General features: G+C 30.3%; 1 protein-coding gene across 5 annotated transcripts; it reads right to left on the minus strand.

Moving 5' to 3' along the window:
- Positions 1–6,871: 6,871 nt before the first annotated feature.
- Positions 6,872–25,394, minus strand: LOC105144600 (uncharacterized). 5 transcript variants are annotated; one of them, XM_011053580.2, is made up of 7 exons: positions 24,609–25,394; positions 24,390–24,512; positions 16,979–17,052; positions 16,353–16,533; positions 15,301–15,489; positions 14,037–14,145; positions 12,356–12,983 (listed from the first exon to the last, which is right to left on the minus strand). In XM_011053580.2, exons 3-7 carry the CDS (start codon positions 17,046–17,048, stop codon positions 12,786–12,788), a joined length of 747 nt encoding a protein of 248 aa, XP_011051882.1. In that variant the 5' UTR covers positions 17,049–17,052; positions 24,390–24,512; positions 24,609–25,394; the 3' UTR covers positions 12,356–12,785. The 5 variants fall into 5 exon arrangements, with proteins under 5 accessions (XP_087271244.1, XP_011051885.1, XP_011051882.1 ...); XM_087415118.1 differs by lacking the exons at positions 12,356–12,983; positions 14,037–14,145; positions 15,301–15,489; ... (2 more) ...; positions 24,390–24,512; positions 24,609–25,394 and adding exons at positions 6,872–7,571; positions 7,808–7,925; positions 8,870–9,061; ... (1 more) ...; positions 10,224–10,294; positions 10,644–10,749; XM_011053583.2 differs by lacking the exons at positions 12,356–12,983; positions 14,037–14,145; positions 15,301–15,489; ... (2 more) ...; positions 24,390–24,512; positions 24,609–25,394 and adding exons at positions 6,872–7,571; positions 7,808–7,925; positions 8,870–9,061; ... (1 more) ...; positions 10,224–10,294; positions 10,644–10,748.
- Between the last annotated feature and the right edge of the window lie 1,786 nt (positions 25,395–27,180).

Raw genomic sequence — 27,180 nt, forward strand, 5'->3', positions numbered from 1 at the left:
ATGTTCAGGAACAAAATACCTTATATTCTTATATCATGGGTGCTTCGCATCAGTCGCGTGTAAGCACTGCATTATACTAGAATGGTGCACTCTATGGTGTACACTATATCATTATTACGCTCAAATTCTGTTTCCGCTTGACTTCCATTTTCAAATTTTAAATGTCACACTGGCTCTACACCGTGACTCCCTTGAGACGGTGTAGCAAAATCTCATTTCATGCATAAAATTTGCACACGTAGTCATGGAAACACGGTACACCGAATGAGTTCGCTTACCATCAGCCATGGAAACATGGTACATACATACACTGTCTGAGGGATGGTTGTTCTATCTTTTGATAAATTTTACTTATTGGATAAGTAGTAAGATTACCCAATCACATGCGTGGATTATCAAATTTACCTCACAGATAAGATTTACCAAAAGGTGGAACCGGTTCTAAATGAGTGATAATGCACCAAGAGAAAACATTATAAGTCACCCCATTCTGCACTTTACCAGATCGCTTTCGTATTAGCTCTAAGGACCTAAGCACAAAGATGGTCATCGAATCACATTATTAGTCCTGACTTGCTTCTTCCAATACTCTGAACGCTGCTCCAATACTATACACTCCAAACGCTGGATTAGTCCAATACTGTTCCAAATGTTATAATCACTATATAATTTTCCACCAAATATATATATCGCTCCAGTAGTTAACCTAAGGTCTATTCTTTTTGGTTAAAGTTTTTACATAATTCATTTTTCTTCCTTTTCTCTCCACGTTGGAGAGAAAAAAAGAAAAAATGAATCGTGCAAGAAGTAGCTAAAAAGAACGTGCTTCTATTTTCTGAGGTGAGGTAGTAGGAGCGAACCAAGTTAACTTAATATTCCTGAAATATTTATAAAATGATCCTAAACTCCAAAATAACATTTCAAGGATATTCCAGAAATATTTACAGAACGTAAAAGTAATATTTAAATAATCATTATACTAAAAAAAGAAGTGTTTAATTTTAAGATATTAAAATGTTTTATTCTTGTATCCATTTTTTAAACACTTAAAGATGTTTTGTCTATTGAAAAAGTTTAAAACTAAAACATCTTTAAGTATTTAAAACATGAAGACAAGAATAAAATACATTACTTTTTACAGTGTAATTATTCTATTCATTCATATTATTACATATTTGAACAATTACATATATCCAGTAAAAAATTTTTCATACATAAATATATATAAATATGTATAAATATTCATAAACATATATGTACAATCATATATAAAATATGTTCATATATGTTCATACTTCCCTCTCTCTTTCTTTTGTAAAATTATTTTTTAGTGTAATAGAAATAATAATAGTAATGTAAAAACATAAAAAATAATAAATTTCTCATACACAATTATGCATAATTTTGTATATAATTATACATAAGGAATATTTTAATAAAAAATCATATTTTCATTGGCTATTAGAAATGTATGCACAAGAGCACACCAGAGAACACGCCGGAATGAATTCCGATCGGAATTATTCTATTTTCCCTAGAAAACACAATAGAAATCTAAGGAATAATTGAATAATTCCGATCGGAATCCATTCCAATCTTGTTCCATGATAGCTCTGAGTTCCTTTCATGAGCTGTTTAACCATGGTGCGAAAAGTGCGCGAAGGTGCAACCGGTATGGGGCTCCACACAATAAAAGGAACAGGGAACAGAGAACAGAGAATAAGAAATTTTTTTATTTTTATGAGTAATTTTTTATTTTGTGAACATTTTTTATTTCTCTTCGAAGATTCATAGTGTCTTGCTAGTTTCCATAGTTTGCGAATTTTAAATATTTAGACAAAATGAATAGTTTTTATTTTTTTCAACATACAAGTAGAATTGATAAGAAGATTGACTGGTTGAGAAAAAAAATTTAAGAATAAAAAGATCTAAAATCAATCCAATTTCTTACGTTTGTAATTTGAATAACGAATTACAAAACAATATTGAGTCTATTAATGTTCCTAATAAAGATTCATCACTTTCGAAGGAAAGAATACATATTTCGGCTAAAGAATTTGAAGAAGCGACTCCCTTAGATTCATTAAATAAAAAGTGGCTTATTAATTTGAGCAATGTTGACGACACTCCTTTGAAGGTCTAATATTTGTTACAGTTAGATGAGGGTTTTGGTCTTCCTATGAACAAACACAATATTGATGGAACGTTGATTGAGTTTATTAAAAATATTGAAAACAATACATGGTCGTCCGAACAATATAACTAACTTTGTCAGAAAAAATGCAATTTCGATTTTTGAGAATTTTCATAAGGAGTTTCCCATAACTGATTCGAATGGTAAATTATTGTTCGGTCATCTAAAAAATGTATAAAAGATCATCTTAAAATTCTAATTACTAAGGCAGATAAGAGGAATGTCACAGTTACTTTAAATAAGGTCGATTACATATCTAAGATGAAGCTTTCAGACACTAACACATATGAAATATTAGCAAAAGATCCAACTAAAAAACATACTTGTGACTTACGCAGCTTACTTAGCAGTTGGAAAGAGAGGAATTTTATTGATGAATTTGCATATCGGAGATTACTTGGGACTAACGGCAATATTCCTAGAGCATATGGATTAACAAAAATCCATAAACAGGATTACTCTCTTAGAATTATTGTGTCTTCTGTGAATAGTCCTATATAAGTTACCACTATTTTTGCACAATATTATTAATGATACCACACCAAAAGCTCCTAATAATATATTATAAAAAATAGTTTTGATATTGTCGAAAAATTAAAAGATATCAACTTTAGTTCAGATTCTTTGTTGGTTTCTTTTGATGTAGTATCCTTATTTACTAACATACCTGTAAATTTGGCATCTGATTGTGTGGTTAAGATATGGGATTTTATATCTAAGAGAACAAAAATTCCGTTAGATGAGTTTATGATTGCCTTTCGATTAATCTCAAATTCTACGTTTTTTATGTTTAATAATAATAAAATTTACAAACAAATATATAGGACTCTGATGGGGTTACCTTTGTTACCAATTGTTGCAAAAATATGATAATGCAAGACTTGAAGAAAATTGTGATTGCCGGTTCGATTGTTATTTTTCGATATATTGATAATATTATTTTTGCTGTTCCGTCTGAAAGTATCAATGATATCCTGGGTATTTTTAATTCTTCACATGTTAGACTGCAGTTTACTGTAGAAGTAGGACAGATGGAAAGTTAAGTTTTGTAGACACTATGTTAATTGTAAAGGAACGGAAATTTATTTTCGACGGATATCGTAAAGCAACCTTTTCCGACAGATACTTTAATTTTTATTCATACCATCTGCTTTGCCAAAAGAGATTATTTATAGAATCATAGACAAAATAATTCGTCTATGTCATTCTTAGTGTCAGTAAAATAATTTGATTGATGCTATTAATATCTTTCTAAATAATGGATATCCACTATCTTTTATTTTCGACTATTCCAAGTAGAATTAAATTTCATATTAACAATAGTAAAAGTTCTAATAATATAAATGTTAAAGATAATAAATTTTTTATAATTCTATATGTTAATTCAATATCTGAAAAATTTACACCAATAGTCAACATGTTTAACTGTAGATTGGCCTTTACTATTCCAAATACATTAAAAAACTTAATAAAAAGAGAAGCGGATCCTAAATAATCAAAATGTGGTTTACAAAATTTCTTATGAGAATTGTGATGTTAGTTACGTAGGCCAAACAAAGAAACAATTAAAAACAAGATTGCAAGAACACGTTTCAGATATTAATAAAAAAATCTTAATCTCCATTTGTATCAATATATTGAGGAGAATCATAATTTTAAATGGGATAAAGTGGATATATTGGATATTGAGCCTTCATATAATAAGAGATTGATATCTGAATGATGCATATAAAAAGACAGAAACCAAGTTGGAATCAACAGAATGACACGAACTCATTGCCTGAAATGTATACTAGTATCATACATTCTCTTTCCTCTTCCTAACTTTCTCCTTTCTGCCCCTTTCTTGTCATCATTGGTTTCCGGTTTGTGTTTTTTTTTCCTGACATTATCCGACATCGTCGAAATCATTGTTCATTATTATTTCATTTCCAAATTTGCTCCAATTTTTAAAGTAATTACTACTGTTTGTTACCATGTGGAACACAACTTTTTTACATTCATTTTTATTTATATGCTCAACTATTAAATAAGGTACATTTTTATATTTATATATATTGTTAATTTTACGCATTCAGCATTAATTCTCCTTTGTTATCGGTTATTTTTAGATTATTACTGTTTTATTACCGTGAATTTTTAACGATGAGTTGGTCTATTTAAGTTATTATAATTTGCAACATTTGTTGCCACGATGTGGATCATCATCCTTTTGCATTCTTCTTTTTTCATATGCTCTCGACTTTTTATCTAATAAGATTACGATTTTACTGCCGAGAATTTACAACGATGAGATTGTCTATTTTAAGTTACTAACTGGCAACTTTATAATAAAAACAGGACATAAAAAATACTGTTGACTACATAGATTTCCGACAATTTTATAATTATATTTACTGTAACATTGAGAATGATCTGATCGGTATCGAAACGTATGTAACTATTTTCATTTTCATGTGTTAAATTAAAAAATTTTTTGTTACATAACCGGCTCTTAGCCCTTCATTTATTCTAAATTATTTTATACTTGTGAAGTCTTATTATTACTTATTAGAGAATAAGAATTTCAACCTATCAGAAATCATTACTTTAAATACGAAGCGCCACTACGATCTGAATGTTAAGATGTTGAATTATTATATATATTTATATAATAGTTCATGAATATATATAATACAGTTTTTTAAGATTAATTTGGGAAATTTGGGGGGATTATTAATATTTCAGATTGATTGCATTGAAAGTCCGACAACCATATCGACACGCAATTATCATTTCTGAAATTAATTCATTTATATGAATATATATAATAGTTCAACATCTTAACAAATCATAGTGGCGCTTCGTATTTAAAGCAATGTTATTTAATATAAACGATTGTTTCCAATCTTAGTATCAGACATCATGTATTGTGGAATATACAGTTTCTAGTTGAAATTCTTATTCTCTGTTCTCTGTTCCCTGTTTCTTTTATTATGCGGAACTCCTATCGCTGCAGCGGTGGCTGCTTCTGGCATGTGAAGTTAGTTGCGCGACTTTCGCTAATAACTGCTTTGCCACTCGTAACTCGCGCTAACTTCACGGATTGTAACTGGCATGTGAAGTTAGTCGCGCATCGATCTACTTTGAGCTTCCTTAAAAAATTACACGTTGCGTTTGCTCAACGTTCTGAATGCCGTCGCAATGTATCGTATTCCGATGATCGACGCACACGTTCGCGGGTAATTGTGTTCGCGAAAGTTAGGTCGGGTTCACACCTTGATGGAAAAGCGGAAAGCGGAAAAGCGGAAGCAAATCAGGACTCGCAGTAGGCGGTACATTTCGCTTGTCTGCTTCTGTCTTTCCGCGAGGTGTGAACTCGGCCTTATACGTCAAGAAAGTGCCATGCAAGGATGGCCGTACAGGAACAAAAGAGGAAGAGGCTGTCTGGGAGACACTGGACGACATCGGAGCAGCCATAAGGTGAGAAATTTATTATCGTGAAGGATGTTTTGGCTATATATAATATCAGTCAGAAGATATTAATTAATAGTAGCTGCGTTTAAGCAAAAACAACCAAGCAGAATGTCAAAACCAAGTAGAACAATAAGTCACGATAATGTTAAAATGACATTAAAATGAATTAGAAATAATGAATTGAAAAATGACTTTTAATGATTATTTTGGAATCATTTTGATATCACGACTTGTTGTTCTAACTGCTTAAAAGAACTGATCAGTGAGCGCTCAATGATTTTTTTTCTGCTGAACGCAGTCAATATCAAAAAGATTTGTCGTAAATTTTGTAAATATGTACGTCTCAAAACTAACTGCAAGAAACAAAATACATAACAAATTCTTTTTGGTTTGTAACGATTCATGCAGCGCAATTACTATATTTTTCTGTAGTTTTAGAGAAATAATTTTTAAACAAGTAAATGGATTTAAATAAACTTTTGCACGAATATTTATTGGAGCTTTATTAATGTATAAAGAATTTGATTTTATTCGTAATGCGACTTTTCCATCAAATTTGTAAATAAATATTACAAAGCATGATTTTACATAAGAATGAAACAAAAAATTAAATAATTTTTAAACTAATAAGAAAATTGTGTTTAAATTTTACACAGATATTTAAATGTAATAATAAAATAATTTATATTTTTATATTTTTAGTAATGCTTTAAATTGATACATTACGTTTATCTTTAAATATATTATAAATATACATGCAATACGTGCTAAATTAAATTTGAAAATTGTCTTGAAAAAAATTTTGGTAAACATGTCTTTATATGTCATAATTTCTATATATTTATACTGTAAATTTCTATAAATATATATGTACTGCTCATTTTGTTCCAAGTGCTATTTATTACTTGTACATTTTTAATTAATTTAAGTCAATTAATTTTATAATAGAATTTAAATTATTTATTCTTTTTGATTTCAATAATTTATTATACATATAGAGATTTGAGACGGAAAACTTTTTTATTTGAGAAATTCTATAGAATTTCTACCTAAAAAGAAAACTCTCTTTCAAAAATATTATCAAAAATTAATTTAGAAGTCAAATTAGAAAATTTAATGTGATTATTTTTCAAAATAGTTTGCAAATGCAAACTTTTCGGCATTCATATGGATAATAATTAGGATTCATATTTGTGTTTTGCAGGTCGACAAAGTTATAACTTTCTTACATCGTATGTGTCCAACCACCAGTAAGTGTCAAACTATTTTTATTTTAAATCAAAGCAATTTTAATTATTTAAAGTTTGTAATGACATTAAATGAAATATATGTAAAATATATATAAATATATGTACAAATGTGTTATACATTAAAAAGATACAATATTACAAGTAAATAGAACATTTTAGGTCCATTGCTTTAAAATCGACAAACTAGAACAGTTTAATACTTAACTTTAGCTATAACAAATATATGAGTAAACATTTTTTAATTTGCCTATATAATTGTATAAAAGAAAAAGATACAAAACGTTTTAGAGAACGCATTTCTAATTTGTTTCGAAAAACATTAATTTTTTAAATTGCATTTTCTCTTAGAACATAATCATTTTATGAACATGTTCCAAATCTTTCATAACCAATCCGTTCATATCGTTTTATCGATTAGAATCGTAACTGTATAAAATGATTCATTACACGGTGATGGCACCGCTAATATGACGAAAAGTTTCTTAAAGGAACATTTCTATTATTTCTAAAAGCGTCTTAGTGGCCAAAAAATCGTCGGCCTTCTTTGTGACAAATGCAACAATCTTGCTTATAACCATTTCATTGCTTATTAACTCAGGTGCCATATCGGAAATTAATGCACTCAATAATGTAGATGTTTCTTCGTCGTTAAAGAGGCCCGTCGCTTGAAACTGCAAATAATAGATGAAAGTATTAGTCCACAATTGAAAGAGGAGAAAAAGGAATACGAGAGTAGATGATGATCAGAATTAATGATGATCGAATTATTCGAATACGAATCGAATCAAATCTTACTTGACTCGATTTGATTTGTATTCGAATAATTCGCATTCTAGAAATTTCATTCAATGATATAATTACGAAGATTGCGAGAAGAAGAAAGAAAGATAGATTTCTGTTTACTTACATCTAGCTTCTGTAAAGAAAGCTCTAAATTTATATTCTTTACTTTCAAATATGAGTTCAAACTACCGTTCCATAAGAAAGTAACTGTTGTGTTGAGAACGAAATTTTGCGCAGACAGTCTGAAAATTGAATACGCAGTATATTATCAACTTTAATATTTTGAACAATTTGGATAAAATAGATATTTCTGCATATCTTCATTTAAAATGAGTATTTTAAATGAAGATATGCAGAAATATCTATTTTAATTATAACGGAGGTATATTTATTGATAAAATAAGTGGAAAATACTTTATAAAGAATTATTTAAAAGTCTTAAAATTAAAGAAAAGATTAAGATTAAAATTAAATCTAAGAATTATTTAAAATTCTGAAAATTAATCAATCAAGAGAAATAATCCTATTTTGAGTTAAAGCGCTGGAAGTGATATTTTTTGCAATAAATTATTTAGATTTTTAAGATGCTTATTAATATCATTATTAAAATTAATGATCAATTTAATTTTCGATATCTTTAGTTTGCTTCAATTTGTAATTGCGTTTCAAATTTGACATAAGTAATCGAATCGACGCGCAGTTTACAGAACAGAAAAAAATATATTTGCAAACGTTTGCATATTAGTATCACTAAAATCCGCTTTGGCCGAAAATAGGATTACAAAGACCCACAAAAAAAAGTACTCTGTGCTGGGGTGGAGATCTATTCTTATGTATTTTGACTCGTTGAATACGAATCTGATATCAAAATAAGACCATCCGGGCAAAATTTTCAATTTAAAGCGAAAATATGAGTTAAAAATGGGGAAAAAATAGGTCATTGTTTTGCTTTAAATTGAAAAATTTCCCTGGATGGTTCTATTTTAATGTATTCGTATTCAGCGACTCAAAATACATAAGAATAGCCGAGTCTTTACCCCAAAATACTTTTTTTTGTGGACCTGTGTTATTTCTCTTAATTGATTTATTCTTGTTGATCTAATTTTGAGTAGTTTTTAAAATTTTAAGTTCGCCATAATTGTAGATGGTTTTAATTTTCAATCTTTAAGAAACGAGTAATACTCACTTTATGTTACCATTGCCGAAAAGTTCGAAATTGTCGACTTTGCCTTTCATGTCGTATTTAGTATTCGCGGTGACTAATGGCCACGAAAGATGAAGCGATATGACAATGTCTTCGGACATAGTCAAATCACCATTGATGACATCATATCCAGATAAACCGTTTACATTGCACGTACTCAAATTCGCATTCAATCTGAAAATATGCGAAAGACATATAAAAACATATAAAAAGTTTATAAATTTAATTCCGTGATAAGTACATTTTGTTTTTTTTTTGTTCAAGTAAAATGACGCGAATCATTACCTGTTACTATGTTACTATTTAAAAAAAATATTTGTCAAAAATATTAAACTACGCTTACAGTTTTATTAAAAAGAAGAACTAGAGTTATATAGATTTATGGCTCTATATATATATATATATATAATAAAAAATTGAACGGCACGCACTTTATTTCGTCTTCATTAATATTAACCGCAAGCTGATCCGCTTTGAATGGATCAAGAATCGGAATTCCGAGTTTCTCGTTTCCTGTCTTCAGAGTATTTTTTAACTTCTCGAGAGCATCTTGTATCATGGGATTTCCAAACGGCTCTGCTAAAAAAAAATAAAATTTATATAAATTTTGCAGATAACATTATTAACTTACGCAAATAAATGCAAGGATTTATATTTTTGATAAAATATTATTATTAAAGAGAGCAATATTTCGTATTTTTGAAAAAATACGTGAGTAAAAAAATAATCTTAAAAATTAATAATATTAATTATCTTCTTAATAACGTATTAATAATAAAAGCGTAAAATTGTGAAAATTATAATAATGTAAAAGAATAATTAATTCGTGATAATAATCTGATAATGCGATAAATAGATTATTAAAAAATATGCAATTTTTTAAGATCTTTTTATTAAAAATATATTTCACGAGAAATATTAAAAAAAACAATTGAATGTTTAAAAATAAGTAATTTAACTGCAAATTGAAGAATAGATAATATAAAAATAGGCATAAAATAAATAATATAAACAATTTACTCTTAAAAAAAAAATCATTTGGTACAGCGTTGCATAACTTGCGGTTATGAGTCGCATGTGGTTTATCTGTGAATTTTTGACCTACAGGCTCATAGCCAGAAATAAAAAATTATATTTTCTATTTTATTCAAATGAAACATTATACAGATTTTAAATGCCCAAAAGATTTTAAATGTCCTGATTTTAAAGATTCTAAAAATGTCCTTTTGAAAATGATTCTTAAAAAAGTTGCGCATCACTGGTTTGAAGAAATGGATCTCTAGAAAAATATAGGAGAAAGGGAATTTTAGAAGAAAAAATATAGATATCTGCTTACCATTTATTCTCATTGCCCTTGCATTGCAACAGATTAGGACGATCCCGAACACTACCTGCAGCTTCATTTTTCTGCGTGAAGTAGAAAATATCTATTTATTATTAGTTACGCTGTCACAGTACCTATCAGCCTTAAAGCTAACAAATTCCTGTTATTATTATTGGCCAATGTTGTTATCGAAAAGGACATCGAATATATTTTCGCAATCAAATATATTTTCACATCTTTCTGCGACGCGGATATTTAAGAAACATGGAAGCCGAAAAAAATTTATAATTTCATTTAAATTTAGTTAAATAAAGTTAACTCGTCACTTTTTTGTGTTTAGTATCTATTTGTGTTTGAAATTGTATATTTTTTATTATCTGTGAAAACTTTGTGGCCCTCAAGGCCTAGAACGATCATGTATTGTTTACGTACGGCTCGTCGTAAGTTGATTTACACCAGTCTGACAACCGTCCAACTTTACGTTTGTTTAGACAGCACAAACAAAACTGCGAGCTCAAGAAAATGTGGACGTATTTATAGGCACAATTCGCTGATATCGAATCAAGATTTTTTATTGATTACGCATATCGTACAACAATTCGATCTTTGTCCAGTTAAGGAATTTGATTTCGTATAAAAACACGCAAAATTTTATGTATTTTTCGTTTTTCTTTTATTGAAAAATTCCATTGAGTTTTTTTGAAAACATCGAAGTAGTTGTTAATGACAGTTTTTTTACGTCGTGGAAGCGCAATTAACTGTAATTATGTTATTACGATTAATTTTATTTTAGTCTAATGAGTTTGTTTTCTTATAATGAGATCTGTGTCTCTTATCAAAACCAGAGATTAAACTGAAGATTAGATTATAAATCAGCTTGTTATGCTGCAACTTGTGTAACAATCAAGTGATGTATATAAAGATAATGCGCAGTCTTGGCAGGAATTAAAATACTGCAATGTTAAAATACTGAATTTTTTTTAATCGGTACAATGTAATTTTTTGCATATTTAATACACTAAAAAAAATTTTTGTAATATCTACAATATATAAATGCAGGTAACTTTAATAAAATATATTTAATAAATATTTAAGAAAATAAAAAATTATTTAGTTATATTAATCAAACATTTAATTAGCATTATTTCACTAAATATTTGATAGCTATTACTAAACCTTTTTTTATGTAAAAGAATATTTTGTGTCTTTATAATATTTTTTTATTTTACAATTAAAATTTTTTTTATGAATAATGACAATTTATTTGATTTAATAGTGTTGAATATTGTGACACATTTGTATAAAAATATAAAAGTCAAAATTACATTTCTGCTAAATGAATAGAGTTTGAGTATCCTAAACTGTCTAAAGAAGAAGATACATTGTAGGTCTAATCTATGTTGGTAAAAATTAATATCGTACATAAATAATACAGATAACATTATGTAATATTATTTAACTGCAAAAATATATATTTATAACGAAAAAAAAAGAGTTTTATAATATAATAAATATTATTTTATGCGTTAGACAGATATATAAATTAGTATACAATTGAAGTAAGTAAATAATTCAATTTTAATATTATAGCGACATTTTAATATAAGATAGCACGATAAAATGAAGAGTTGTAACAATACGCACATAGCAAAAAAGATTAGATTAATTGAATCTTAAATTCTTTCTCTTTTTCCCTCAATTGTAGATTTATCGAATTATCTTTTTTTTTGATAAACGCGATATCATGCGAATGTATAGTATTTTCAAGTCTGTTCATTACCATATGCAAGACAAAAAATATATTTGTACATTTATTTTTTAGAAATAATTTTATATGAAATGTGATATATAATATGAGGCATATTTTTTTTTCTTTTGTATTTTACCATACACAATAAAAAACATTTTATGTTTATGTTAATCTATTTAAGTTCTTGTTAAAATTTCGTATTTTTTAACATATTCGAGTATTAATTTAACATAATGTGATTATGTTTAATTTAAATATTTTGTGCTAAAATGATATTTGACATTTCTTAGTGTTAAAATAACATAATTTATATGTTATTTAAATGAGTAAATAACATAAAAATAACTAATAATATTTAAAAGATAAATTCTAAGATAAATGAATAAAATACGTGTTATTTAATATACCATAAATGTTAATTTTATTTTAAAAATGTTCTTACAATTTGTTTACAAATTATGTTAGTATTACTTTAGTTTTAATGTTATGTTACTTTTAATTGGTATCGATTTCCTATTTTTAATATTAGTATGAAAATAACATAAAGAATAAAATTTATAAAGAAAGCGAAAATCTTATTATAGGAAAGAAATTTTTTCTGCTTGTGATTTTTATACTTTTTAATTAATACAATATACATTGCAAGAAATAAATTTAATAAACTTCATTAACAAAATAAGCTTCATTAAAAATTTTCTCTTTGACAACATTACCAACAAATGCTCTTTAAGTGCATTATCATGTATTTGTATCGTTCAACTGGGATCGATCGTTGTAGAAATGATTGATTGAACGATAACATGGCGCCAACAGGTAGAAAAGTATTACAAACCTATTCCTTTCAATAGGTCTCGAAATGTTATATTTAACAGAAATTTGTTTAAAATCTTCGTGACAGAGGTATTAATAATATACGCAATCGTGTTTTGGTTCGCGGTGATGAACTTAGACGTAACATCGGAAATCGTCTTGCTGACTATCTTAGACATGCCCTCATCGTTGAAGAGGCCCGTTACGTTAAACTGCGGGTGATAGAAAAGAAAATTTTATTAGAAATCAGAAAAAGTGAAAATGATCAGTAACAGAAAATTAATTGTTTTTATTCCATACAATCGAATTCATTGAGAAACATTTGAGAGAGTTACGATTTGAATAAACTTCTCTAATTCGGAGCCGTAATTCGTATGTAAAATGTCAAACTCCTATAATTTCAGCTGCATATTTATAATTTTTTTCAAATAAATTTATTAAAATCGATTAGAGAAAATTAAATCAGTGTTTTATGGAGACTTCATAATTAGACTTTTCATAGTCAACTTATTTCTTTTTTTCTGCTTAATTTTTTTACAATTTATTTTATATATTTTCATACATATTATTTATATAAATATATGCTTATTAGTCAAAACATTTCTGAGGAGCACAGTAATAATTTTTTCAGCAAAATGAGATGTAGATTTTTCGAATCTTTTTTATAATAGCAGAAGATCGATATCTCTGCTAGCAGCAGTGTGACTGGGTCGCCTTTTTATATATGCAAATTGAAAGGCAAGAAACATGGCAGTGTTAATTTGATATATCGTAACAATTTTCTCGCATAATAACTGATGTGAATCAAGAAATTAACATATACTATTTAACGTATTAATTAATAATAATAATTTTACGTATTAAAAAAATTAATAAATTATTCTTCAAAATTTTTAAAAATTAAATGTGCATGACATTGTAGAGAAAACTTGTAATATAAGCTTTTACATGAGAAAAATGGTCAAGAAAATCCATTATCTGAAATATAAAGTGATAAAGTGATATTTGATTTTCATCATTTTTCTTTTAACTTCTAACATTTAATATGAATTATTCTTTATTTTGAGGACAATATGAAAATCATTAATAGAATTTTGAAAATTATGCACATATTTAGTTTTTCAAAAAGTAATCTAATGTTAACGTAAAGTTATTTATTTTATATTCAATATTATTTTTGCATTAGCTTGATCGCTTATAGATGTGAATCCTGAGGATCGCAAAAGCCAGAAAAGAATTGACAAAACTGTAACTTAATTACTTACATCTGATCCTTCAAAGAAAATCTTTGTTGCTATATTTCGAACTTGTATATGCCGATCCTTCAAGTTGAAACCAACATTCATAGTAGCACTGAAGTTATGTATGATTCCACTAAAAATTAAATATACCTATGTAGCTTTAAAGACTTTGCGATCTCAAGTTTTTATTTTAAAAAATTATCGAGATGCATAGAAATAAAATGTATAGATATAGAAATAGATAAAATATAGAAATAAATAAAATAGAAAGAAATATTATAAAATATGTCTTGCACTAAAAAAAGTGCCTAATTATATAGCCACCAAATATTGAATGAAATAATTTTAAATAAATATTGAGGTAATAACTAAATATAATTTTACCTTTACAAATATTATTTCACTCAATATTTGATAACTATAACTAGACTCCTTTTTACAGTATATAATTTTGAAGGAAGCAACTTAATTATAAGGGAATAGTATTTATTCACAAAAAATTGTTAATTATTATATATTTTAAATAAACGCCGTCAAAAAGATCTTTCTTCCTGATTTTGTGCGCGTTAAAAAGATTCATTTAAATATAAATTTATCATTCAATTTAATAATGGAACGATAAATTATCTTAAATCTAAAAAAAGTCCCGTTGAAATTTCCATCAAAGCAATCTCAATTGAGTTTCGCATTTGCTAAAGGTGAGCTTGACCACCGACCGTAAGAAAGCTGAACGCGAGATCGCGGATCGGCGCGATCGCGTGTTTCGCGCGAAGCATATAAATTCAGTCACGATTTAATAACGTGCTTTGTCGCAGTTGGCGTCGCCTGATAAAGTCGCGAAAGCGCTGAATGAAAAACAGCTAACTCATTGTCAGTCATCCCAGCTCCCGTTTTTTTTTTTCACGTACATATTTTAAGCATTGTAGTTAAATATAGATGAAGCAGAATGAAAAACGAGCGTTTTTTTTTACGAGGAAAGCCAGCGATCTTTCTCATTGCAATAATGATGATAATAATAATCAATTATAATTATGATAATAAACAATTATTTATTTTAATTACGATGAAGATAATCACAATATATTATTATGATAATAATAATTGAAATTAATACACATTCGCTAAAGATTTAAATTTTTCTATCTCTTTTACTGACAAATAATAAAATGCAAAAATTGGTAGCAAGATTCTTTTTAGTGTGAGATATTAGAAAATAGATATTGGAAAATCGCGATTGAATATGATCGCGTATGATAATGAAATTCTCTCAAAAGGAACAAATACTTACTTTATACCTCCATTTCCATAAATATCGTAGTTAAAGGCGTTGCCTTTTAAGGAATAATTAGTACTCGCGGTTATCAACGGCCAGTTTATATCTATGAAGGCATTCAAACTAATTGGTTTGAATTTAGCGCTGTTGACATTATATGAGGTCAAACCACTCACGTTAAAGTTTTCAAGAAATCCCTTGAGACTGAAAGCACGAAGAAAAAATAAAAAATTTGCCAGTTGTCATTAATAAACTTTGTTTTTTACTTCGTCTAATAACGAATCGATTTATGATACGTAAACTGTCATGTCATACATGATACATGTTAAACTAAGATATCCCAAGCAGAACAACAAGTCACGATAATATCAAAATGACATTAAAATGAATGAAAAATGATAAAAAATGACTTTCAGTGATTATTTTGGAATTATTTTGATATCATTTTGATATCATAATGACTTGTTGTCCTGCTTGGGATCTCTCCTCACTAAATTTTTTAAATATACAATGAATGCAAAAAGTATTCGTACAGAAAAGATATTTTTTCAAAGCTCTTTGTTTTTAGAAAGTAAACATTAATTAACAAAAAATAAAATAAGTTATATATTTTTTAAATTATTTTACCTAAAAAGTTGTATAATAATGAAAATATATTAATAATAACAATAAAAAAGTATATTCTTTTGATCGTAGAAAAAATACAATTGAGAAATTTAGCTTTTAAACAGTTATTTTTACGAAGAACTTTTATTTATATTAAGAAAGAATGTATTTATTGTTAATAAATTGTTAATTAAAGTTCATTTTTTATCAATTTTCAATAAGGCTTTTTTTATAAAAAAAATCTTCCCTGTGTGAATACTTTTCACATTCATTGTATCTTTTTATTAAGTGTATAAATTCTGCTGCATAATATATAGCGACAATTTAAAAAACACAATCAAATAAAAGATATTGATAACAATCGTGATAACATTCTCTATCGACCTACTAAGGATAAGTATATTGATTTTTTAACGCTTTAGTGGTCAACGTATTACTTCAAAAACCAAACTGATACGCACTCTATGTTACCTATAAAAGTAGATGTATTATATTTGACGGGCAGTCTATCTTTCACAATGAACGGTTCATGAATCGGAATTCCGAATACTTCGAGTCCACTGGTTCCATTTTGCAATGAGGACTTTAATTTTTCAAAAACTTTTTGGAAATTTATATTAGGTCCGAACTGTATAGCTGCAACTAAACATATGCATCATATAATCAGTGCTAAATACAATATGTAAGAATGTCGATATTGCATAATGATAATGTCGATTCCTCTCTTTGATAAAATGTTATCGTTAAAAAAAGAATTAGAACAAAAAATACGCGAAGCACAGAAAGATTTGGAGAATTGATATCGATATATATGAAGAATAGTCGACAAAAATAAAACATTCATAAATAGACTTATTCAAATATATAATGTCTAAAATCTCTGTATCAAAAATCGAAATATCATTCAAAACAGATAAGTGAGAAATAGAATCTTCCAAAATAAGCGGCTTAAAAGTAGATCGTTCAAAAATAGACAAACATAGTGTGATGATATAATTGTAAGAATAATATATTTCCGGAGAAATACTATACGATGTATGTCTAGAAAAATATTAGAAGACAAGAAATACTATAGGTATCTACTTACAATTACCGTCTATCTCAATTGCCCAGGCATGGCAACATATCAGGATAAGTCCGAACACTACGAAGTTCATTTTTCTGTACAAAGTAGAAAACACGGTCGATTTAACCACTTCCGAAGACGAAGAGGGTCAGGATACATCCTTAGATCGTAATCACACTACAAGTTGCCGGTTACGGTTGTCGGTTCTATTTTCATCAATTCATGTTGCAGCTAATCTGCACTCGTTGCATCATAATTATCTAAAATAAAACCAACAACCATAACTGACAACCTATGTGATTACGGCCTTAGAGGACGTTGTCATATCTCAAAACATTACCAGAAATATAAAGATTTCAGAAATTGTTCTAATATTATGTTACAGTATCCATGTAAAAGTTAAACATAATTCTCTTATTGGTGCAAAAATTATTTAATTTTTTATTAGCCTTAAAATTGCATAGCAGTTATTTGTAGTAGTTATTTGCAAATTTGATAAGATTATAGCATTACGAATTAAATCAAACTCTAATAAACTGTAGCAAAATGTGGTCATTTCGCTGCATAAAATCATTATAAATCAAATTTTGTTGTTTTATATTTTGCAGTTGGTTTCAGAACAAATTTATGACAAAAATTGGTTGACTAATATTAGCAGACATTGACTTTTTGAACCGATTTTTTGGTTGATACTTCTCACCGATATTGTATAGCCAAAATATCCTTAAAACCAATCGAATTCGCCAGTTCCGAATAGTAAGCGTTCTTGCGAATTAATTAACGTAGAAACCTGAATATTCTCAGTAGAGAGATTCTGATAGATTCAGAATGAGAGTTGGCAAGACACTGTAGATTATTCGATCATATTTTTGGCTCTATATTTATAGTTACTTATGTTTGGCAAGAAATACACGTGATAATTACGCATGAATGAGTATAACTTAAGTCGTTAGCAAATACTACGCAATGGTGTTTATATGATTTGTGACATACAACAAAGAATCGTATGAGTTATAATTAAAAAAAGTACATCGTATATTACGACCCTAGGCAAAAATATTAGGCACCTTATTAACCATTATTTGAAGCTTTAGCTTAGAAATTGATTTATGATATTTTTTATAAATTATCCTTTGTTTCAAGAACCCTTTAGATTTATGTACAGTACCGATAACCAACACTGAGAAAAAAATATATGAATTTTAATAATATTAATAAATACTTTTTTTTTATAAAAGTGCTTTATTAAACATATATTTATTTGCTATAAAATCCATAAATTTGATTTAACCATTATTTTTTATTTAGCAAATATGTCTTTTCTGTAAATAAATGTTACGTTAATATTATTTAAACATTATTCATTAAAATTTAGTATACTTTTCTCTCAGTAAATATTATAAATAACAATGAAAATAAAAGAATTACAAATAAATAAAAAAATATAAATGCCTAATATTTTTGGCCAAGACTATAGCACATTATCGGATTTCTTATCAAGTATATCACGCAATTTGATTACGCCAATCGACGTAGAAAACTTAGAATACGGAACCGAATGTAGAGGAGATTGGAGATGATTATCAAAATAACTCAAACTTATAGTTCAAACAGGATGTGGCAAAAACATCTCTCTTTTTTTTTTACTATAGATGCTGATGTAATATTAATTTGCTGTACAAAATCATTCGCACCACAAGCATTGTATACTATATAAAGATTTTTAAGAAAATGAAGTTAGTGTAAGTAAATTTTTCTTATCACCTATTTTATTGTCTGACAAGTCTTTGGCATTATTAATCGCGATATTCCTGTATTCAGAAAGTGACATGTCTTAGAAGATCTGTGTTACAATTAATTAATCATTAGCCTGACAAAGTTTGTGAATACAATATCTTTTATTAAAAATGGCTATGTGGAATAGATTGACCAAAATAAAATGAGGTTACATAACAATTAATTTTAATATCTTTAGAGAATACATTTTTAGAGAATATGCTTACAAATATATTATATTTCATATAGATATATATGTTTTTTCATTTTTCATATAGAAACTACGGTACAAAAATAAATTACATATTTTATGATTAAAGTAACTTTTTTATTTGAAATTAATACCATAATTACTATTATTTTTCAAAATATAGAACTGATATTAAAATATAAATTGTATTTTTTATATGTGTTGTCCATAATAAATATACTACTGCCAATCTTAGAGTGATAGTCAAACACGGAGTTAATTATCACATTTTTACAGCTTCATTTAAAATTAAATAACTTATTTTTATGATACGATGACTTTACGAGTAATATTTTTTTAATACCTAAAGCATGTAGGTATATTATAACGTATAATATTTCAAAATTCAAGCATCCACTTTTTTCTAAAAATCACTAATCAAAAACCATCCTCGGTCTCTTCTACGCTGCATGTATTTCGCTTCAATTTTCTTTCTCTTTTCTTGTTTTCCATTATCTTACATTTAATTCAAGAATAATTGATAGTGACATTGCTTTATTTCTTGGCTTTTGAGGATTTCATTTTTCACGTGTTCGAAATATGCTTGAGCATATTTATATTGCTATTAACTTCTGTTTACTTTTCATAATAAATTTCGCGTGTTTTTTCTTTCTCATTAAATCTATGAAACTAGAAATTAAAGCATCTTGCAACATTGTGAACTGTTTAATCTTTTAAAAACAGTTTTTTGGTCTATCGAGATTAAGCATCTGTTTATACACGTGTAGCGATTCGTAGATTATTGAATTGATTTTCAACGTTTTTATTAAATAGATTGATGGTGCGCTTTGCCTTTGTACTGAAAAACGTCCAAGTAATTAAATTATCAGGGAGGGTGTCAAAGGGATGCGCCACGAGCGGAAATTTCGCTTACGGCTAACGTCCATTTAAGAGACATCCTATCGAGAGTCACTCTGGAGTCATCTCTAAATGAATATAAAGATTAATAAAGTAAATTATTCCTTTGCTTTATTTATATGTCGCATACTTGTATATATTGTATTTTTATATTAACTTTTATATTATAAATCATCTATCGTATAACAAAGTATAATATATTTTGTTCTATATTTTATTTTATATTGTACAATAGTATTAATTATTATTATTAGGGATGCACGGATCGTAAAATTACCGGATACCGAATATCGACTATCCGGACAGAATGTAAAATCGAATATCCGAGAAGGCAATTTCTTCGAGTCGGATATCCAACATTTTTCGGATATCCGACCGGATTCCAAGAAAGTGTTTTCCGGAAAAAAAGACCTATAGAGAAAAAGATTGTAATTTTGCAACAATGAATAAGATTATAGTATCATAAATATACATATTTTATTTCTAAAACATTTGTATAAGAAAAAATCAACAATTTAATAATATCAAATTTCAACCAGATATATTCCCGAATATTAATGATATCCGGCTATCCGGTCGGATAGTAAAAAACTGCCGGATAATACCGGATACCGGTTACTTTCCGGATATCCGGTGCATTCTCAATTATTATACTATTATAGTTAATGTAATTAATAATACAATAGTATTCTTTGTCATAGTTTTATTTTTATTATAATATTTTATGATACTATTTTACATGTCGCATTCTCTTTCCCTCTCTTGTGTATATTATTTTTATATTAACCTTTATATTATTAATCATCTATTTAATAACAAAGTATATTTTAATCTATTTTTTATTTATACGTTGTACAATAGTATTATTGTATTATTATAGTTTATCACAATTTTATTTTTATTACAACGTTCCTTCATATTATTTCGCATGTCGCATTCTTACGTGTATCATTTCTACATTAACATCTATATTATAAATCATCTATATCTAATAATCAAGTATATTTCACTCTATTTTATTAATATATTATACAATAGTATTATCATATTATTACAATGTATCACAATTTTATTCTTACTACAATATTTCTCGATACTATTTTTTTTTTTACACACACTACTATATTATTACTCACTATTATTATCCTATTACAAAAACTGTCCTTTTAAATCCGTCGTGCCGACGGGTTGGAGTAGAGCGAACGTAACGAAGAGCGAGCGAGATAGCGACGAGGGTGATCGGGTGGCTGACGGCGGGGTGGCGACGGGCTGTGGGGTGGGTTGAGGGTGCTCGGCCGGTGGCGTAGCGCGGGGTGCGAGAGAGAGTCGGAGGGATGTGAGAAAGGAAGGGATGCCAGGCCGCCCGCCGGTTCACCCTCACTAACCCGCGGCTCGCTCGACTCTTCAGTGCGGCCTGAACGGTTAACCGGCCTACTTCTCTCTCTCCTTCTGCGCTTCGCCGCTTTGGTCCCGCCGCTGCCAACCCTCGTCGTCGTCGTAGTCGTCGTCGTCGTCGCGACGTCGTTGCACCACCGTCGTCACACCGCTGTGGGGCCTGCTCGATTGGTGTAACCCATCGATGTAACGTCGCGAGAGGAACGCGAGATAAGAAACTGCTAGAGAGAGAGAGACTCTCTCGCTCTTCCTTTCTATCTTTTCTTTCTCTCTCTCTCTCTCTCTCTCTTTCTCTCTCTCTCTCTCTCTCTTTCATTCTTTCTTTATTTCTCTTTATTCTCTCTTATCATTCGCGAGCGGCTCGCAGCCTCCGCAGCAATTCGCCGTTGTGGACAGCCGGCCTAAAAGAAGAAGAAGAGGACAGTTCGCGATCTCGGGGGTGGTTTTTCCTCGATAGTGGTGTTCGGGACTGTGACTCGATCTCGCTCGTGAGTAAACGGAGAGTTACATCGAAGAGTTACGACACTCGGAGGAGATCGCTCTCGCTCTCGTTTTCCTTCTCTCACTCTTTCTTTCTCTTTCTCTCTCTCTCTCTCTCTCTCTCTTTCTCTCTCTCTCTCGTCGACGCTGACGACGACGTTTCGCCAACGGACGACGACGAACGGACGCTACCCCGCTCCACCGCGGGAAGCCGTAAGTCTATCTCTCTCTCTTTCTCTTTCGTCTCTCTTCTCCTGTGCTCTGTGCCGAAGATCGATTCCTCTCTCTCTTTCTCTCTCCCTTGTCCCCTATCCCCTTCTCTCTCTCTCTCTCTCTCTCTCTCTCTCTCTCTCTCTCTTTCGTTTTATTACGCGGGCTCGCGTAAAAGTCTCTCGCTTCCACGCGCTCCGATCTCTCGCCTCGCCTCGCCTCCTCTTACTTTGTTTCTTCCTCCAGCTCCGTCGGTGTCACCCCCGCTCTCATTATGTTCGTTATCTTCTCCGTGCGGCCCCTGCGAAACGCGACGCAGAAGGCCGTGGCTGTCGTAGCGACGGCGGTGGTAGCGTGGCGAGCTGTACCGGGAGAGAGAGCTGCGTGGATCTGCGTGGGGCTGCGTAGATGACAGCTGCGGCGGGGGTGGCCTGACGGCTGACGGCTGACGGCTAACGCGGAGCATCCGTGGCTCCGGATTCTTCCAATGATCGTTTCACGATCGAAATCGCGAAGAATCGGGAGTCCCCGATCGCGTGCCAATCGCGAGCCAAGCGCCTAGTTTTCAATTCCTCGCAGGACGTCCTGTTAGAAAACTTCTCTCCCGCAACCCCCACCATCCCCATTTTCTCCCATTTTCATCTCTTCCGATCGAATCGCATTAGAGATCGCGAGATCTGCGCCGAATATCCAAGTCTATCTTTCGCAAATCTTTGCTCAGCGCGGTTTCTTCCTTTATTCTTTGTTTATTCTTTAGCTGAGCTCACCTGAGGAGATTTATAATCCGCTATGGAATTATGCGTAAGAAAACGCTCGAATAATCGGGATAAGCGGTTGTATGATATATATATAATAGCTGTTAAAAGTCTTCGGTCGATCGTAATTTTACAGATAATTTTTATCAATCTATTTTTCAGTTTGTACTCTAAATTCATAAAAATCTTGTTACAATCAATTTAATATCACGCTATTTTAAATACTAGTGTATGTATATTCAAGTATTTGGTATTTTAATCAGGATTACCACAAAATTGGAAATCGGAGAAATGTCCGGGAAATCAGTGAAAAGTCTGAGAATTTTGCAAAATTTTCCGGAAAATAAAAATTCCTATCTTCAAAAGATTTAATATACGTATCTCATATCCATATGCAGTTTGGAAGATTATCAATTTAACTTGACAACGAAAAATGCAAGCAGTATCAGCAATATTAACAATAATTTACAATATTAAATTAAATTGATCTCTCAATAAAATATTTCCAAATCAAAACGAAAATACAAAAAATTTCGAAATATTATTGAAAGTCAGAGAAACTCATAAAATTTTATCTGGAAATCAGAGAAAAGTCATGGAATTTTAGAAAGACGAATTTGTGACAACTTTATGTATTAATTTTTCTTCGTGAAGATTTTTTATCTGTCAACGAAAAATGCAATAAAATTACTTATTAGCCGGAAACTTTTGGCAGTCACTGCCATATCGCATATTTTGTATGATATACACGCGCGAGTACAGAAAATGTACCGCAGAGGATATAGAGATATATGTTTCGAAAAACTTCATCGGATTATTTATAAATTAAAAAACGAGCTTGAAAAACAAGCAATTTTTCAAAAGAAAGATACATTTGTATAAACGCGCGTGCGAGATCTCAATAGTTTTCCAACAATTCTTTCAATAAGGCTCAATTTATCTCTTCTCTGCACTGAGAAAAAATGTACTAAATTGTTATAAATATTTATTTGAACGGTGCTAACTAAACATTTATTTACAATAAATAAATATTTATTCAATAAAAAAAATTATTAACAATATTAAACAAAGTATCTTTTAAGGCCATAATAAAAAAATAGGAAATAAACTCTAACAGTCCTAAAAAATTGTTAAATTAAATTAATCATAGTTTGGTATCAAATAAAATAAATATATCTTTATATTTAATAAGTATTTAGTTGATACTATTCAAACGAATGATTTATTAAAATTTAGTACATTTCATTTCGATGTATTTATTTATCCATTCGTATTTATTTATCCATTCCTGTCAAGTGTAAAGTCGTAAAAGTGCAATTTGGGAATCTCTTCGATTTGCAAACTTGCATAATCCCGTGCATGGTATTAATGAACAATGTCTGTCGATTGTCACATGTGCCCACTCTTTTAAATTATAGACTTTTAATACGCTCTTTCTCTTTCGCCAAGTACGTAATAGGCGTAGGCGTCTCTGATCGGAAAAAAAACTTCGGTTTGCACATTCGCAGACCTTTTAATGTGCGCATAACGTATCGGATAAACTAACTTTTAATTTCGTTCCCTTTTTTTTCCCTTCGCCGAGCACGCGAGTGCGGTTAAGTGTCCGTTCTCCGTTACAGGAGATCTTCGGTTCGTATTTTCGCGAAACTTTTTGCGCTACACGGTATTACTATAACGTGTCGATTAAAGCCCACGCCATTATACTCACCCCCGCCACCGGTCCCCGCCACCGTTCCTCGTTGTGGAATAATTAACCGCTATGCAGCAGCGTACCGCGAAACGACGCGATCGATTTTAGGTCACGATCGTTCGCCCGTAATCCGATTAGCTTCTGCAACAGAATGATAAGTAACGACGACAGCGATAAACAATGACGCAAGAACGGAGATTCAGGCGACGCTGAAGCCACCGTCGGCGGTGCACATACCTGTGGCTATTAGACAAAAAGCTAGATATATGTTTTTTTTCATGAAACTCCGCAGAAGTAGAGCGGAAGTGACGACTTTTTCGTAAGCGACTGCAATTAATTACGCGCATCGACAGCCGCGCACTTAATTCGAATGTAAAGCCCGCGGCACACAATGTTTTCTTGCCGGATTCCTTACAAAAATCTAATGGCCAATTTATTGCTGAAGGACCATAATTAATTACTTATTTGGAGTACTAAAAGTACTGAACCACTGAACAATAGTGCTTTTAATACTTAAAATAAGTAATTCGAGAGTAAAACGGCACACGACGCATATTTTCCTACCGAATCTCTCTATATAAATCTAATAGTGGTCAATTTATTACTGAAAGATAGTAATTAATTACTTATTTTGAGTACTAAAAGTACTGAACAATATTACTTTTAATACTTAAAATAAGTAATTTAAAAGTAAAGCTTGCGACACACACGATGCATGTTTCCCGCTGAATCCCTTACATTATAAATCTAACAGTGGCCAATTTATTATTAAAGGACAGTAATTAATTATTTGGACTAAAAATTTGAACAACGATGCTTTTAATACTAAAATAAGGACTTAATTATTGACTAGTATTAAATTTCTATATGGGATTGCTTGCATTTTAGTAAATTACTGAGTTCTGTGTGGTAGAATTCTAGCAATTTACTAAAACGCAAGCAATCCAGTAGGAAAGAAGCATCGTGTGACACAAACTTAACTTTCGCGAGGTAAAGCGGATAAAGGTAAAAAAGGAACGACTCCTCGCAGCAATCCCGGTGGCAATAAATACGATTGCCGACGGTGATTCTCGACGGTTGTTTCCTCTCGTGAAATTGACGCTACCTATTAGAGAATAAAAGTTAGTAAAAGAGCGACCAGCCAACGGTATCTCTCTCGAATTGAGACTAACCATTAGACTCTTATTGGTCCTTCCTTTACTACTACGACGTCGTTCGTGGCGACGTTTCGCCGATGTCGAAACGGTAAGAAAACATTTTACATCAAAGAGCCCTTTCTTTCGCTCTATTGGAAGAGCCGGGTCTAATTTCCTGTCCAATTTGTGCGGCGCTTTGTACGACGGCGATACGACGACGACGACGACGACGACGACGACGACGACGACGACGTCGCCGCCGCTGCCGCCGCCGCCGCTGTCGTCTCCCTAAAGTCCTCGTTCGAGGAACGAGCAATGGGGAGTAACGCGAAGCAGCGCGAAGCGACTCACCGTCGGCGGTATATTGTTCTTTTACCGCAGGCCTCCGTAAATACTTTAATACGTTACGTTCGATCGTGTCCTGTTATTATTTATACTAACACATATACATAGATATATTCGCCCGTGTACCCGCCGTACCCTCTATTTTTATCTAAACTTATAACCAGCTCGGACATCGCCGGGATAATTTACCTTCGTCGAGAGTCACGGATTCGCGACGCTATTCGCGCCTCGTGTTCGTTAAAGCCGGATTCAGGTCGAGCAAATGAGCGTGCGAAATGCGAATGAATGACTGATGGCGATGTCATTCGCTCGTTGAAGGAACTTATTCTTCCTTGTCATTCCTTCTCATTTATTCGTCCAAAATCCTATACGGTGAACCCGCGAAGAAGCGCCGAAAAATACTTAGAATTGACTACGAAAAGCGAGCTGAAAAAAGAAACAGAATTTTATCCGAAGTTATACCGCACTCAGAAAAAAAGACATAGTAGCAACTATAAAAGTGACAACTATACAAGTTTTATAAGTAGAATTAATGTATATAGTTGAATAAATTACAGTTGTCTAAATTATAGTAATAACTATTAAATAATTTATTCAATTATGTATATTAATTCTACATATAAAATTTCTGTGAGTATTACTTTTATAGTTGTCATCATTATAACTTTTTTTCTAAGGTAGTGTCTTATAAGAAAAACAGAATTTTATTCGAAATTACACTACACTCAGAAAAAAGATATAGTAGCAACTATAAAAGTGACAATTATACAAGTTTTATAAGTAAAATTAATGTAGTTGAGTAAATTACAGTTGTCTAAATTATAGTAATAACTATTAAGTAATTTATTCAATTATGTACATTAATTCTACATATAAAATTTCTGTAAGTGTTACTTTTATTGTCATCATTATAACTTTTTTTTCTAAGGTAGTGTCTTATAAGAAAAAACAGAATTTTATTCGAAATTACACCACACTCGGAAAAAAGACATAGTAGCAACTATAAAAGTGACAATTATACAAGTTTTATAAGTAAAATTAATGTAGTTGAGTAAATTACAGTTGTCTAAATTATAGTTATAACTATTAAATAATTTATTCAATTATGTACATTAATTCTACATATAAAATTTCTGAAGGTATCACTTTTATAGTTGTCATCACTATGACTTTTTCTCTATATAATGTAGTTTTATAAATGCAGCAACTATAAAATAATTTATTCAACTGTGTGTACGATATATTCATTCTACATATAAAGGTCATATAGTTGTCACTTTTATAGTTGCCACTACTATACTTTCTCTGATTGTAATTAGTCATATCCG

This window comes from Acromyrmex echinatior, chromosome 17 (genome assembly GCF_024713525.1).
Source record: "Acromyrmex echinatior isolate Ae372 chromosome 17, ASM2471352v2, whole genome shotgun sequence".
NCBI lineage: Eukaryota > Metazoa > Arthropoda > Insecta > Hymenoptera > Formicidae > Acromyrmex > Acromyrmex echinatior.

Bases quoted from the DNA above. Each gene is read 5' to 3' on its own strand.
- LOC105144600 (XM_011053580.2), bottom strand. From the start codon at position 17,048: ATGAACTTCGTAGTGTTCGGACTTATCCTGATATGTTGCCATGCCTGG. The intron at 15,490-16,352 runs GTGCGTATCAGT...TCGTGCTTTCAG, and splicing joins ACTTTTATAGGTAACATAGA to TCTCAAGGGATTTCTTGAAA. The intron at 14,146-15,300 runs GTAAGTATTTGT...TTTAATTTTTAG, and splicing joins TATGGAAATGGAGGTATAAA to TGGAATCATACATAACTTCA.